Below are 16,545 nucleotides of genomic sequence, written 5' to 3'. Positions count from 1 at the left end.
TTATAATTATGTGATTTGCTGAGAATTTTTAAAAAACTAAAATTAATGTGACTAAAATTAATTAAAATTCAGCTTGACTAAAATTAATGTATATGTAAGGCATGGAAAAGGAGCCAACATTTTTTCCGCGTCTTTTTTTATTGCAGTTAGCAAAGACTCACAGAGAATTATGGACCAAGTTGTAAGTTGAGAAAAGGAAAGGAAAATGAAGAATTTTGAAAAATATCATAAATCTTCTACTGAACTTATATGTTGGCTAAATTTCAAGAGTGTTTAGGGATTTCAAATTACATTTTAGTAAAGTAAAAAATAATTTCAGCTTTATTTTCGAAATAGTTTGGATGTTTTATTTAACATAGTGCTACATAGTTGCTTTGTTAAAGAAGTATGGAATCAGAAGACAAAAAGGAACTCAAACAAGACCTTGTACTGTCATGAATTTTGCTCTCTCCATCTCCAATTTAAATGAAAAATGTTGCTACAGTTTTGTAATATTTTTAGTCAGTGGAAGCCTGTCCAGTATATTTATTTCCCATGAGAGAGCTTAAATAGTCAGTGATTTCATCAGCAAAGAGACAAAAAGGCACCAAGTCGTGTATGTGCTGGACCAAAACAAACATTGCACTTAACAATAATATGCCTTATTTGACCACTTAATCATATGTGGAGCCTGACTTCTCCCAATGAAAGGAGCCTATTTTACTTATGTGATAGGCTCATGAGGGCCCTCAGATATATAGAATTTACAGGATCTTTGATTGCAGAAGATGGCAAGGAGAGACCTTGCATATCCCCTTACTTGCAAATGTGAGGAAATGTGGAGAAATGCCCACCTCCTCTTTATTGCTCACTCCTTCCTGGTGGAACGGGATGGAGAAACATGGAACAGTTCTGGAAGTGTCCACATCAAACTGTTAGCAGTGGTTGCCATTGAAGAGTGGGAATGAAGAAAAAAATACATACATTTCTTCAGTTATTAAAAAAGACATTAGCGATGAAAAAATGAATTATAGTGTATAGATGCATTGCTTAGCTTTTGGTTTTGTTAACTTACGTAGCCTGTGCCATTTACTGTCTTTAACTCAAAATTTTGGTTAAGATATTTTAGCCTACTGAAAATTATTTTTAAGTTATAAATATTAATATTAATCTTGCTGATTTTTCTGGCTCCTGATCCCCCCAAGATTGAGAAAATTGAAGTTCCAGTTCTCCCTGTTCAGCACACCCTTTCAAGGCAAAAGCCGGCTCATGGTTGATGTCCTGCTCTGAGCTTTGGTCTTACTTTTGACCTGAGTGCGCCTCACTGATGCTCTTATGAAGTTTTGGTGGTGGTGTTTCTTTTCATATTATTTTCTAGGATTTTTTTTTTTTTCAGTAAGAATGTTGTTCTAGACAGCTAATCAGCCATTCTGCTGGAAGTGAACCTCTCATAATTTTTGTACTATCATATGCATAATAGGCATAACTTGTATATTACATAATTTCCATCTGAGCTGTGAACTGATGTAATAGACCGGTAGCACTTTTATGATATTCGCTAGACTAACCCTCCCTTCACCAAATAGCATCCTTACAGTTGTAGTGTGCATCTTATTTGGTGACTCTTTTACAGATTGCAGGTAAATACCTGATGGTTTTTTCCAGGTTAAAGTTCGAATGGGTGTGACTCTGGTGTGGAGCGGTATGGCACCTTGACTGCCTGTTAAGCTATGTATTACAGCAAATTCAGCTTTACTTTTTTTTTTTTTTTTAAGTTTTATTTATTGGTGTAATCTCTATACCCAGCGTGGGGCTCCAAACTCAGGACCCAGAGATCAAGAGTCATTTGCTGTCCCAACTGAGCCAACCAGGTGCCCCAGCTTGACTTCTTGAATAGAATTTCAGCCATCCTGCTTGTGTGACTTCCCTTACCATATTTTTAAAATAAATTAATTAATTTATTTCAATAAACATATAATGTATTTTTATCCCCAGGGGTACAGATCTGTGAATCGCCAGGTTTACACATTTCACAGCACTCATCATAGCACATACCCTCCCCAATGTCCATATCCCCACCACCCTCTCCCGTCCCCCCTCCCCCCAGCAACCCTCAGTCTGTTTTTTGAGATTGAGTCTTTTATGGTTTATCTCTCTCCCAATCCCATCTTCTTTCATTTTTTCTTTTCCTACCCCCCCCAACCCCCCCACATCGCGTCTCCACTTCCTCATATCAGGGAGATCATATGATAGTTGTCTTTCTCCGATTTGACTTATTTCGCTAAGCATAATACCCTCTAGTTCCATCCACATCTTCGCAAATGGCAAGATTTCATTTCCTTTACCATATTTTAAAGCTAAAGTTCGATGTTTTCACACATGCATTTTTATCGGGCATCCTCATTTTCATAAGGCCCACCTGTTTTGTCCTCAGTACCACCTTTTCCTTAATTAGCTCAAAACAAGAAAATAAGAACAAATACTGCATTCCAGGAATTTGTCAGGAGGGTACAAATGAATCCTTTTGCTTTTATTATCCTTAAAAAGTTCTGCTGAAATTCACCAGCCAATTTTTATGGTTGGTCTGAAGACAAATGCTCATCCATTCTATTGAAATAGAATCTTAATCTCAAATGCAGTCAGAAAGTTGAATACCTTGATTAAGTTGACCTTCCTGTAGAATGCTTCTAGTACCCTGTCCTTTGGGATGATACCATTGACTCATGAGTAACATTTCTGTGTTTCCTTCAGAGATGTTGAGGATGTTCTTTATTGTTGTTTATCAATCTCATTGCAGGTTCAAATGTACTTTTCTATCCTTTTCCTTTAATTCATTTTTTGACCATATTAAATACTCATTTTTAAAACCATTTTGAATATTTTTTGGAACATAGTGGGTATATACAAAATAATTTGATTACTGTTTCCAATAATGCAAATCAGTGAGTAGCCATGTTCTAGAAATGAAATTATATGATGACTTACTTACTTTTGCTTATATAAACATTATCAAAATCTCAAAAATTAGATTTGAGTATAATATCTATCTCTAGAACCAAAGGAACAAATATACAAAGACAGTGGAGGCCACTATTATGATTTCTGAGGACTGCAGCCTGTTCCCTCATTTGTTTGAACAGTAAATTTTCAAAAGTAAAATCACTCTCCTTAAATATTTTGTAGATTTCAGTAATCCGATAAATGAGCTATTTATTCATTGTCTCTCTGGTACCCACACAGTGGTTTATCCATAGCAACAATCCTTTTCAAACTTAATAAGACCAACCCTGTATTTATTAGGGAAATAATACTACCAGGTTAAACAAACTATGACTGTTGGTTCTGTGTATTTACTCTCTTTCAAAGAGATCTGCTAAACCTTTAGTGTGTTCCATGTTGCAGATCATTAGGGAGGCTGAGTTGGAGTATGACTCTATGATCCTGAATGTGCCATTTTTATGGAGTGTTTAGAGTCAAATAAGAAAGATGATGAGCAAATAAACCTTTGGAAATAAAGTACTATTTTGTATATTGAAAATAGGGCCAAGTTCCTATCTATATAGTAGAAATCAGAGACATATTATGGTAAATAGTACCACTCCCAGTCTATAGAGGATAAATAGAATACTTAATATTGGCCCAGGAAAACACATTTCAGTTTCTTGACTCCAGAAATTACATTGATGTGGAATCTATAAGAAAGGCTGTGCCTCCAAAAAAAAAAAAAAAAAAAGAAAAAGAAAAGAAAAGGAAAGATTTTTCAGAATTACCAAGATTTTCTTAAGAGAACAGATTCTTTTTAAAGAATCTGAATTGCTGTTGAAATGTAAATTAAACCTAAGATCTTTTCATATCAGTTCTTAAGAAATGAAGTATTTAAAAACCACAAAACGTTAGAGTTCTTATAATCCAATATCCTTATTTTACAGTCATGAATACTTTAAGAAATTGCTACAAAAGCATAGTATCTCTCATCTTAAATGTCCTTGTGCAATGTAAAAAAATTTTTTTTAACTAAAACTTGTTAAGCTTCTATCCTACAAGGTATCCTAATGGGAATAATCTTTTAATTGAGTAATAATTCCTTTTTTTATATATAATAGAATGAGTACATTTTTTTCTTTATTAGATTTTTTTTGTAGATCAATAGTGGGGCTCTGTATTTATGAATTGGTTGAAGCTGTCTTGATAAAGACTCTGCTATCGTAAATACCTGTTTTTTCTTAGATATGTTTTTGGGTAGTTTAGCACTTAAATGACTTCTTTCTGTTTATATTTACAGATTCTGGAACTTTTCAAAGCCTGACCCTCTTCTTGAAACAGTGGAACATCATACAGAGTTTACTTGTGGTTTAGATTTAAGTCTTCAGAGTCCTACTCAGGTAATGGGTGCTGATGTTTTTCTTACCATATAGTTTGCAACTAGCTCTATGTCTGGAGTGTGCTGCTGTCAGTAGCACACTTTTGCCTTTAGGGTAGAACAAAGTACATTTACTTAATTAACTTGATCTCTTTTGTTACATAAACTTGAGCATTTGAGCAGACCTCTCCCAGTAGAAAGGGTGACAAGAGAAGAATGGAATGGGGATGGCTTGTCCTCAGAGGCTGGTGAGAGTCAGGAGTGTGGTTCTAGATACAGTTGTCTCACTGAGCTGTTGAGATGATGGGTAGGTCATTTTCCTCTCAGGACTATCACCATCCTCTCCACCCCATGTCAACAGAGAGGCTTCCAGGGGCGGCTGGGTGGCTCAGTGGGTTAAAGCCTCTGCCTTCGGCTCAGGTCATGATCCCAGGGTCCTGGGATCAAGCCCCGCATTGGACTCTCTGCTCAGCAGGGAGCGTGCCTCCCCCACCTCTCTCTGCCTGCCTCTCTGCCTACTTGTGATCTCTGCCTGTCAAATAAATAAATAAAATCTTTAAAAAAAAAGAGAGAGAGAGAGGCTTCCAGTGGGGAACCAGGTAGAGTAGAATGGCTACTGTTTTAATTACCTTTAAGGGGCACCTGGTTGGCTCAGTCAGTTAAGCATGGACTTGATTTTGCCTCAAGTCATGATCTCAGGGTCATGGGATCAAGCCCAAGTGTGAGGCTCTGCACTCCATGGGAGTCTGCATCTCTACCTCTGCTCCTCCCCCCATTCATGCTCGTAATTGTTCTTTCTCTAAAAATAAATAAATCTTAAAAAAATTAATAAACTTTGTATTTTCTCCTTTTTGTTCTCTTGAGGACTTGACAGTCAATATTTTGGACTTTAAATATTCTTCAGGGTTTTTTTTTAATGCTGTTTCAGTTTTGGAAATTATAAACTCAGGTCAGAAACACCACAGTATATTGAGTGATTAGACACTTTATAACACAGACTATGTGAAAATACCAACATAATCATGAAACAAAATAATGTGTGGAAATCCTAGAGTATGACTGAGAAATTGTGTTTTTATGATGAATTTTAGAACTTGGACCAAAAGCAAATCCCATTTCTCATTACTGTCTATAATCTTAAATTTAAATGGTTAATTCTTTTTTTTTTAATTTTAGGAACTTAAGACAATTCTCATTATAAAATATTCTCAAAAAATAAATACATAAAATAATCTTCTTAGACATTAGAATATTTTCATTAACATTAGAATAAGTGTTTTTAAATGATTTGATGGCATCTGAGAAGAAACTGAAATAGTGATGGGTGAAATAGCATTATTTTTAATGTAAATACAGTGTACTTCCATGTACTAGTTCCTTTTCTGAGAAATACATTTATTGTAGATGATTTTTAATAAGATAATTGTACTTGTTAGCTGTCCTAGTTTAAAAAAAGTTGCAGTGTACCTACTGAAATGCGGCACTACCAAACAAAGGACCCTAAGTAAACATTTTCCTTCTCGTATAGTTCTGTTAACCTGTACTTTATGCATCCCAGACTGTGGCCTTCTCAATGTACATGGTCATAGCTGTTCCTCGTCCAGAGTGCCAAGTGTTTTCTAAATCGTCTACACATAGACCACCTTATTAAACGGAACTTTGTTTTCAGAGGATTTATTAATCATATTTATTAATCATTTTGTATTGGTCATATATTTATAACCTGGTGACTGCCACCCATCTCTTCCAGTTTAATAACCAAATTCCATTTGTACTAAGGAAACAGTTGCTATTGAAAGCAAATAGGGATGGAGAAGCAGGGGTCTTTGAGCTCTAGAGAAGCATCAGATTCAGTGACATAATGTGCAGTTCAACTGTATTAGTAATCACCACCGAGTTAACTCATAGTGGGACAGAGTCTTGGGATTAGGAAACACCGGAAAAATAAGACCACTCCCTCTCATTCATTTACTCTTTTTACAGATATTTTCGTATGTTGGACTTGTACTAGGTACTGGGGATTCAGTGAGGAATGAAAGTAAACGTGGGCCCTGTCTTCATAAAGCATTTAGTCTACCATTGTTATCAACTAATCTCACAAATAATGTGAATAGACAGCTGTGACAAGCCTATGAAGGAGAAGTACGTTGCTCGTCAAAGGTTCATAACTAGGATAGATATTTGACCTGTATAAAACATCCGTAAGGCAGTGAGGTTTACCTGAGACCTGACTAGTAAGTGTAGCGAACAGACAGAGGAATATCATAAATAGGCAAAAGGAATAGTCTATCACAGACCCTGGGATGGGAGGGAGCATGGCTAGTACTTGAGAAATGGTTTCTTCTTTATTTATGGTTTATTATTCAACATTAGAATTTAAGAAAATATATTTACTTGTCATGTTTTTAAAAAATTGAGCATTGAGATATCAACTAAATTTTATGTTTCTCCCCATTCTTCAGAGTTAGTCCACTTTGCTTTATGTAACTTTTGCTATGTATTGTAGGTCATACAAATGAAATACTAAAGAGTGTTTTTAGTTAATGCATCTTTTTTTATTAATATATTTTTAATCCTTGGAAAGTATTATTATGGAGTTATCTATTTTCCTGTTTCTCTTAATGCTCTTTGACATTCATTGATCTCTCTCTTATTTGGTCACATTTATTCAGTATCTACCACAGCTGTATAGGACAGGTGATTATAGTGTAGTGTGATTAATGCTAAAACAGAAGGAAGCAAAGGATGCTGTAGGAAATATGTGTTCATTCATATTTGTCAGCTGCCTGCTGAAGGCTAGGCATTGTTCTAGGCACTAAGAATAAACCAGCGAGCAAAGCCGACTTGGTTCCTGCTGTCATGGAGCTTACATAAAAGGGAGAAATCAAATAATAAACCAAAATTTGATTTCATATAGTAATAAATGCTATTCGGAATTGGGGCAATTTGATTGAGAATGATGGGGTACTTTTGCTTAAATGGTCTGGGGAGGACTCTAAGAAAAGTGAAATGGGAGCTGATAGTTGAATAATGAAGCCAGTCATCCAAAAATCTAAGGGAAGAGTGTTTTTCACAGAGGAAACAACAGTCAAGTCCTTGAGATTGTAAAGAGTTTGTTATGATTAAGGGACAGAAAGAAGGTCAGTGTGGCTGGAGCCTACTGAATGAGTAGGAAAGTGATAGGAACTAGACAGGGGCCAAATTGTGGAGGGACATGTAGACTATACTGTGTTTGATTTTCTTTGTAATTGTCAGTGGAGATTGAAAAGCAGAAGAATGATTGAAATTGATTTGTGGATTTTCTTTATTGAGGTATAATGGACATTTCAGGTATATAACAATGATTTGACTTTTGTGTATATTATAAAATAATCACCACAATAAATCTAGTTAACATCTCTCATCACAGAAAATTATAAAAAAATATTTTTCTTGTGATGAGGACTTCTAAGATCTTTCATAGAAACTTTAAAATATATAATACAATATTATTAACTATAGTCACCATACTGCACCATCTTAATTCCTAGGACTTATTTATTTTATAACTGGAAATTAGTGCCTTTTGACCCCTTTCATCTGTTTCTCCCACTCCTTACCCCTCGTCTCTGGATAACCACCAATCTGTTCTCTATATCTATGAGCTTGGTTGCTTTGTTTTTTGGTTTTGGTATCTTTTAAGATTCCATATGTAAGTGAAATCATATGGTATTTCTTTCTCTGATTTCTCTTAACATAATGACTTGAAGGTCCATCCATATTATTACAAATGGCAAGATTTCATCCTTAATTTCATATATGTATTTATGTGTATGTATGTGTGTATATATATGTATGTATGTGTGTGTGTGTGTGTATATATATATATATATATATATATATATATATATATGGAAACAACTAAGTTTCCATCAGTGAATGAATGGATAAAGAAATATGATAAATATATATATATATATATATACACACACACACACACACACATACATACACCTACCATATTTTCTTTATCCATTCATTCACTGATGGAAACTTAGTTGTTTCCATGTTGTGGCTATTGTAAATAGTGGTGCAGTGAACATAGGGGTAGGTACATCTTTTGAAATTAGTTTTTTCATTTTCTTTGGATACATGACAAGGAGTGAAATTGCTGGATTATATGGTAGTTCTATTTTTAATTTTTTAAGGAGCCTCCATATTGTTTTCTATAGCAGCTACACCAGTGTACGTTCCCACCAGTAGTTTACAAGAATTCCCTTTCTCTATATAATTGCCAACACTTATTATTTCTTGTCTTTTTGATGATTGCCATTCTAACAGGTGTGGGGTGATATCTAATTGTGGTTTTGATTTGCATTTCCCTGATGATTAGCAATGTTGAGCATTTTTCATGTTGGCCATCTGTGTTTCTTCTTCAGAAGAATGTCTGTTCAAAGCTTCTGCCTATTTTTTAATTGGATTGTGTGTGTTTTTGCTAATGAGTTGTGTAAATTCATTATGTATTTTGGATGTTAGCCCCTTATCATATATGATTGGCACATATTTTCTCCCATTCAGTCTTTTCATTTTGTTGATTATTACTTTACTGTATGGAAGCTTTTTAGTTTGATGTAGTTGCCCTTGTCTTTGGTTTTGGAGTCGGATCCAAAAACTTGCTGCCAAAATTCATGTCAGGGAGCTTACCACCTGTGTTTTCTTCTTGGAGTGTTATGGTTTCAAATCTTACATTCAGGTCTTTAATCCATACTGAGTTAATTTTTATTTATGGGATAAGATAGTGATCCAGTTTCATTCTTTTACATGTGGCTGTCCAGTGATCTGTGCTTTTAAAAGATCATTCTGGGGGCACCTGGGTGGCTTATTTAAGCTTCCAACTTTTGATCTCAGTGCAGGGCTTGATCTCAGTGTTGTGAGTTCAAGCCCTGCATTGGGCTCCATGATGGAGATGGAGCCTACTTTAAAAAAAAAAAAAAAAATCATTCTGTCTGTTGAGGCAGAATAGAGGACAGGTAAGATTGAAAGCTGGGAGGGCAGCTTAGAGTCTCTTGAAGTAATCCAGGCACAAAAGATAATGGTGACTTAAAGGACGCCTGGGTGGCTCAGTTGGTTAAGCATCTGCCTATGGCTCACATCATGATCCCAGGGTCCTGGGATTGAGCTCCGCATTGGGCTCCCTGCTCAGCCCGGAGCCTGCTTCTCCCTCTCCCTCTGCCAGCCCCTCTGCTTGTGCTCTCTCTCTCTCTCTCTCTCAAATAAATAAATAAAATATTAAAAAAAAAAGATAATGGTGACTTAAAATCTAAGAAATGTTGAGATGGAAAGATTCATAATATATTAGATTGAACCATATAAAATTACTGGAAATTTCACATGGTTTGCTTTGGAGATAGTGAGTAGGATTTGCTGATGGGTTAGAAATGGGCTATGACAGAGAAAGAAAAATCAATGATTACTCCTAAGATTTGGACCTAGGAAACCAAATGGGCAATGGTTTAATTTACTGAAATAGGGAAGAGGAGATAATTTGGGATAGGGAATAATCAAGAGTTATGTTGGAGAGGTCTCCTGTTAGACATTCAAATGGAGATGCTAGGTAAACATATTTATGCTTATCCACCTCAGGCAAGAGTTTAGGGTAACAGATACAAATTTGGGAGTTTTGGCATAAAAAAGATCTTAAAATTTGGGGGACAGATTAAAATTATCTAGAGAGTATATAAGTGAGGAAGAGGCACAGAAGAAACTCTGGAAGTCTGACAGAAGAGAATCCAGCAAAGTGGGTTGAGAAGGAATGGTCAGAGAGGTAAAAGAAGAACTACTGAAGTATATATAGTATCTTTGAAGTTCAAAGAAGAAAGTGGTTCAAGAAAGGAGACATTCCCATGTATTGCTGATGGAAATGTAAAATGTTGCAATCACTTTGGAACAGTTTGACAGTTTCTTAAAAAGTTAAAGTAAATTTACCATACATCTGAGCAATTACACTTATAGATATCTAACCAAAAGAAGTGAAAATACAGATCGACACAAAGACTTGCACATGAATGTTCATAGCCAGAAAGTGAGAGCAATCCAAATGTCAATCAGCTGCTGAATGGATAACAAAATGTGGTGTAGCAATACAATGGAATACTGTTCAGAATAAAAAGGAACAGTTTGATACATGCTACAACATGGATGAATGTTCGGAGCATTATGCTAATGAAAGACACTAGATGCAAAGACTGTGTAATATATAATTTCATTTATATAAAATGTCCAGAAAAAGGCAGGTCTATAGAGATAGAAAGGAGATTAGTGGTTATCTGGAGTAGGGGATGAGGATGGGGATTATTTGCAGATGGATCTTTTGGGAGTGATAGAAATGTTCTAAAACTGGATTATGGTGGTAGCTGAACAGCCCTGTAAAGATCCTAAAAAATCACTGAATTTTACACTTAAAATGGGTGAATTTTATGATATTTAAATTACATCTCAGTGAAGATTTTTTTAAATAAAGGAACGGACATTCTAATTTCCCTAAAATGTAAGAAGACGAAAAAGCATTATTCCCACTGTAAAAATAAGAGAAAGTCAGATAAACTACAAAATCAGACTTTCTGCAAACCCATTAGAAAGCTGAGATAGTAGGGCAAACAAGTAGCCCCCAATCCAAGGAGGACAGAGGCCCCCTTCCAAGGAGAGATGGGATGCCAGCTCTGTTTTACTTTTGGCAGAGCACAGGCAGAAGACACAGCTGCCATACACATCGGATCAAGTAGAAAATGTGGACATGTGTGAATACATGAGGGATTTCATCTGCGAGATAGAAATATAAGAAAGAGTCAAATGAAAATAGTAATTTTGTAAAAGTACAGTGTCAGAGATATAGTCCTTCAATATGCCCATCAGAGGACTCATCAGTGAAGTTAGAGATAGGTCACTAGAAACTACTCAAGCTGAAAAAATAGGAGAAAACAAAAATGAGGGAAATACAGGAGAACAGAGCATGTAGCATCTGTGGAATAATATCAGGTGTTCTTAACATATATGTAATTGGAGTCCTGAAGAAGAGAGTGCGAATAGGGAAGATAAAATATTTAAAAGAGGATTTTCCAAAAATAATGAAAGTCAAATCACAGGTTTGAGAATCCTAGAGAACCCTAATAAGCAGGATTTAAACAAAAAACTGACACATCAAGGCATACCCATATTCAGACTGCTGGAAACTAAAGATTAAAAAGAAAATATTAAAGGCAGATATAAAAAAGAAACACCACCCAGAAGCATCTAGATAAAAATTATAGAAGATTTCTTATCAGAAACTATGCAAGCCACAAGACAGAGGAATGTCTTTTTAAAGTACTAAATGAAGAAAATAGGAATCTTTTGAATATAAAGAGGAAATAAAGGGGGCTTCTTCGTGACTCAGTTGCTTAAGCATCTGCTCTTGGCTCAGGTCATGATCCCAGAGTCCTGGGATCCAGCCCTCTGTCAGGCTCCCTGCTCAGTGGGGAGTCTGCTTCTCCCTCTTCTTCTGCACCTCCCACTGCTTATGCTCTCTCTCACATGCTCTGCTCTCTTTCTCACAAGTAAATAAATAAAGTCATTTTAAAAAGAGGAAATAAGTAAACTTCAGACAAGTAAAAGCTGAGAGCGTATCTGTGCCTCAAGAAATGTCAGAAGAAATACACACAGACCAAAATGAAAAGAAAGAGGCAGACAGAGGGAGGAAGGGAAGAAGGTAAGATGAAAGGAAGGAGAGAAGGAAGAAAAAGGAAGGGAAGGAAGGAAGGAAAGAAAAAAATAAAAAAGTAATTGGAAATAGCAAAAATGAAGTAAATATGCAATTTACTTCATTCTGAAAAATTTTTTCATTCTGAAAATTTTGCCTAAAGCAAAAATAGTATTGTATGCAATATATTTGCTTACAGTATATTGTAGAGTTCATAGTATATACAAAAGTAAAATGTATGACAATAATAAAATGAGGGGAAAATTGGAAATACACTATTATGAAGTTACTACTATATGTGAAGTGATACAGTATTTGAAGGTAGTTTCTGATAAATTCAAGATGTTTTTTGTAAACCATATGTTAACATTTAAGAAGTTTTAGAAAGAGAGCTATAACTGCTAAGCCAATCATGAAGATAATTATAAAAAATAACTACCTCAACATAATAAAACCCATCTAGAAAAACCTATAGACAACATCATTGTCAGTGGTGAAAAACTGAAAGCTTTTCCTCTAAGATCATGAATAAGACAAGGTGCTTGCTTCCACCATTTCTATTAAACATAATATTGGAAGTTTTAGAGCAGTCATTCAAAAGAAATGAAAAGCACCTAAATTGGAAAAGAAGAAGTAAAGTTAATCTCTCTTTGCCAAGGACACGATCTTATATGTGGGAAGCCTTTAAATCAAACTATTCCAACATTATATTAAATATAAATGGTCTAGGAACGCTTGGCTGGCTCAGTCGGTAGAGCATGTGACTGGGTATTAGGGTCATGAATTCAAGCCCCATGTTGGGTGTAGAGCTTGATGAAGGAAAGAAAAGGAGAGAGAAGAGAAAGAAAAGAAATGAAAGGGAAAAGAAAGGAAAAATGTAAATGGTCTGAACCTCCAAATTAGAAGACAGAATAAATGTGGTAGATATGTGAGAGACTTTAAAAAAAACTCACTTTAAAAAATCTGGACTGAAAGGTCCAGATTTTGTAACCTGTTGGATTTGGGATTCAAAGAAAAGGCTTTTCTTTTTTTTTTTTTTCTTTTTCTCTTAAAGATTTCATTTGTCAGAGAGAGAGAGTGTGCGTGCAAGAGATCAGAAGCAGAGGGAACGGCAGGCAGAGCAGGCAGAGGGAGAAGCAGGCTCCCTGCTGAATAAGGAGCCAGATGCAGGACTTGGTTGCAAGACCCTGGGATTATGACCTGAACTGAATGCAGCTACTCAACCGACTGAGCCACCCAGACACCCCTAAAGAAGAGGCTTTTCTAACTCCCAAGATCTAGGTTCTTGTTACTTTCCACATAATATTTTCAGTTGCAATTTTGTCTGTTCTTCTCCCTATAAATTTATCTTTAAAATTTTCTTCTTCTTTTTTCCTTTTTTTAAAGTTTTTTATTTATTTGAAAGAGAGAGAGTGAGAGAGCACAAGTAGGGAGGAGGGGCAGATGGCAAGGGAGAAGCAGAACCCCCCACTAAGCAGGGACCCCAGTGTGGGGCTTGATCCCAGGAACCTGGGATGATGACCTGAGTCCAAGGCAGACGCTTAACCAACTGAACCCCCAGACACCCCCTTTTTCTTTTTATTAAACTAAGATGATGACCTCAACCACTATCTTTGCATATCTAGTATGATGAACACATTTTAATACAAACATTTGTATTGTTTGTAGTATTTATGTTTTTGCCAAGGAGTTTAACTCCTTTGTAGGGAGATACAAGAGATCAAGTTTTTGATGCATGTCCCTATTTTTCTCTCACTTACTTTATCTCTGTTATCTATTCCGAACAAACTCTTCTATGACTTAATGGCTTAAACATCAATTTTCTTTGCCTTCCATTTGTGAGTCAGCAATTTGTGCTGGGCTCAGCCAAGCAGTTCTGTTGTTCCCCCCTTGGGGTCCTTCATGTGACTCCAGTCATCTAGTGACTTAACTAGAGCTGGGTGGTCTAAGAAGCCCTCACTCACATGTCCAGGGTGCATTGCTGGTTGTTATCTTGAGTCATGTGTCTCCAAATGGGTCCAGGCTTCTTTACTTAGTGGTTATAGGTTTCCAACAGGGCAAGAGTAAAAACTGCCAGGCATCTCCAGTACTAGACTTAGAAATTCACGCAGCAGTCTGTCTGTTGCAAAGTAAGTCAGGAGGCCAGCTCAGATTCAAAGAGTAAGAAAAATAGACTCCAGTTCTTGATGGGAGTAGCCGCAAAGAATTTGTAACCATTTAAAATTTATCACATTAACCTTTTGTTGGTATAGTTGGTAGTTTAAGTTATTTTTGACATATTTATTCTTTAGTCTCACAATATGTAGTTAAGTTTGCTGATTATATTTTGATTTCACCCTTTGTCCATATTTTATTCTCTTAGAAAGTATCTTCCTCTCACCTTTGAGAAAGTACCTTTCCATCTGTTTTCAAAAACTTGTTGTCTCTTGTGATCTTAACAGCTGTTGGACTTTGCTGGTGTTACTTTAGGTCTTTGTGTCTTAATATATCCTCTATCTTAAAAGAGATTTATCTGAGTTCTTATATTTATAATTCCTTTTTTCTTTTTAGCTTCTTCTTTCTTAGAGATCTGAAAAATGAGATCCAAAAGCATTCTTATACCTCCTTTCTTCTTGACAGACGTAAGATCTTGTCTTTAAAGGTTTAAAACTTGACAAATAAGTATCTAGGGTCATTCTTTGAGGATAATTGCTGAGAAATGCTCTATCCCCTCTCTTGTTAACCAGGCTGAAGTTACCTTTCAGTTCAGAAAATATTTCTTTGATTTTTTCCCTCTGATCATGATTTGTACAGCCCTGGCATTTTCTCTTTTCTCTCTTGTTCTTATTATTTCTAAATCACATACCACTTTCCTGTTTTTAGGCATATGATTCTGGACCTGTAATATACCCATTTGTATAATTGGGATTTTCTGTATTAATATATTTTTTAGAATTCCTGACTTTGTGTTCTGCAGTATCAACTCTACTCCTTTGAATGCTCACTGATACTTAATTTAGTATTTATAATCTGGATATAGGTTTACATATTGTTACACATGCCTTTTGGGAGACAGTTATTTCTCTTTTAATCTCTTTTAAAGTAGATTAGTAGTTCATTCTGAAATAGAATCTCTGTATGTTTAATTAAGTTGATCTTTTTTTCTCATGATGAAATTGGGAAATTACATTCAGAAGAAAGAGAAAAGATTACCCATGGTCCTGCCTCTTTAGAATCTCTGTTATACCACAATAATATGTTTCTTTTCAGTCTTTTTTTTAGAAATTTTTATTTGAAGTGTAACAACCTTGTTGGAAAATACACATTTTTAAAGTGAGCAGCTCAATAAGTTATCAAGAAATGACCACACCTGAGTAACCACCATTCAGGTTAAGATATAGAACCCTACCAAATCCCAGAAAGTTCTCTCATGCTTCCTTCCACATCTTGCCCCCCAACTTCCTAAAAGTAACTATTCTTCCAGTGGTTTCCCATATATATGCGTATTTTTCATAGTTGTGGTTGTATTACATATGTAAATCTATCTTCTGGGACTCTTAAAATTCTTGGTAAATACTATCTTTAATGAATGAATATCCTAGACTCTCCATGCTCTCCATGATAGGAACATGTATGCACTATAAAGATTTTTTCTTAAATAGGGCAAAAAAAATCTTGTATATTTTCATTTTGTTTCAGTGAAAGAAGCTTAGATTTGGCTTTGATTTAAACCAGTTCCACAGATGTATTTTTAAAAGTATCTTTGACTTTGTTGACATTTGAGTAGAAAAAAATGTTAACAATATATATGTAATTGAAACATTATGTTATACACCTAAAACTAATGTAATGTTATATGTTAGTTAATCGCAATTAAAAAAACAAATTTAAAATAAAGATTTTATTTATTTGACAGAGAGAGATCACAAGTAGGCAGGGAGGCAGGCAGAGAGAGACGGGGAGAAGCAGGCTCCCTGCTGAGCAGAGAGCCTGGTGCGGGGCTCGATCCTAGGACCCTGGGATCATGACCTGAGCCGAAGGCAGAGGCTTAACCTACTGAGCCAACCAGGTGCCCCTAAAATTTCCTAAAAGGAAATTTTAAAAAATTAGGCATCTTTTAAAAATTCAGCTCATGTTTTGATTCAAATCTCTGTTCCCACAGTCTTAGATACCAGCTTTATGGGTTGACAGTGGAGAAAAATGTTTTGCAATTCTCACTATGAAGTTGGAAAATTCAATTTTAAAAGAAGACTAGCATTATTATTAGTTAAGATAACTAAATCCTTTTCACCTTTTATATGAGGTGATATTTTCTGCATCTGTCACGGACTAGCTTTAGAGCTGAAAAGAACATGTGCCAGAAGCATCCAGTGTCCTCAGGCATTGGTCTCTGTTGTTTCCTCGTCAGTGCTTTTAGAATTGTGTGATTTTTAGCTGAAAATTATATAACAAGGGCCTGTTTTCCCCCAGCTATAAAACATTCCTAGGCCCAGATTGGTAGGACCTTGGTGCG

At 35.6% G+C, this 16,545-nt stretch overlaps 1 protein-coding gene across 1 annotated transcript in view; it reads left to right on the top strand.

The window, feature by feature from the left end:
• Positions 1–16,545, top strand: part of PEX7 (peroxisomal biogenesis factor 7) — a 91,134-nt gene that overhangs the window by 61,663 nt on the left and 12,926 nt on the right. Inside the window, exon 9 of the mRNA XM_080805629.1 lies at positions 4,262–4,361. Within this exon, the coding sequence (XP_080661755.1) occupies positions 4,262–4,361 (100 nt within the window). The remainder of the gene's footprint in view (positions 1–4,261; positions 4,362–16,545) is intronic.

Source organism: Martes martes (assembly GCF_963455335.1).
Source record: "Martes martes genome assembly, chromosome: 6".
In the NCBI taxonomy this organism is placed as follows: domain Eukaryota; kingdom Metazoa; phylum Chordata; class Mammalia; order Carnivora; family Mustelidae; genus Martes; species Martes martes.
The sequence above is the reverse complement of the archived record's forward strand: the minus strand, read 5'-3'. Positions and strand labels throughout refer to the sequence as shown.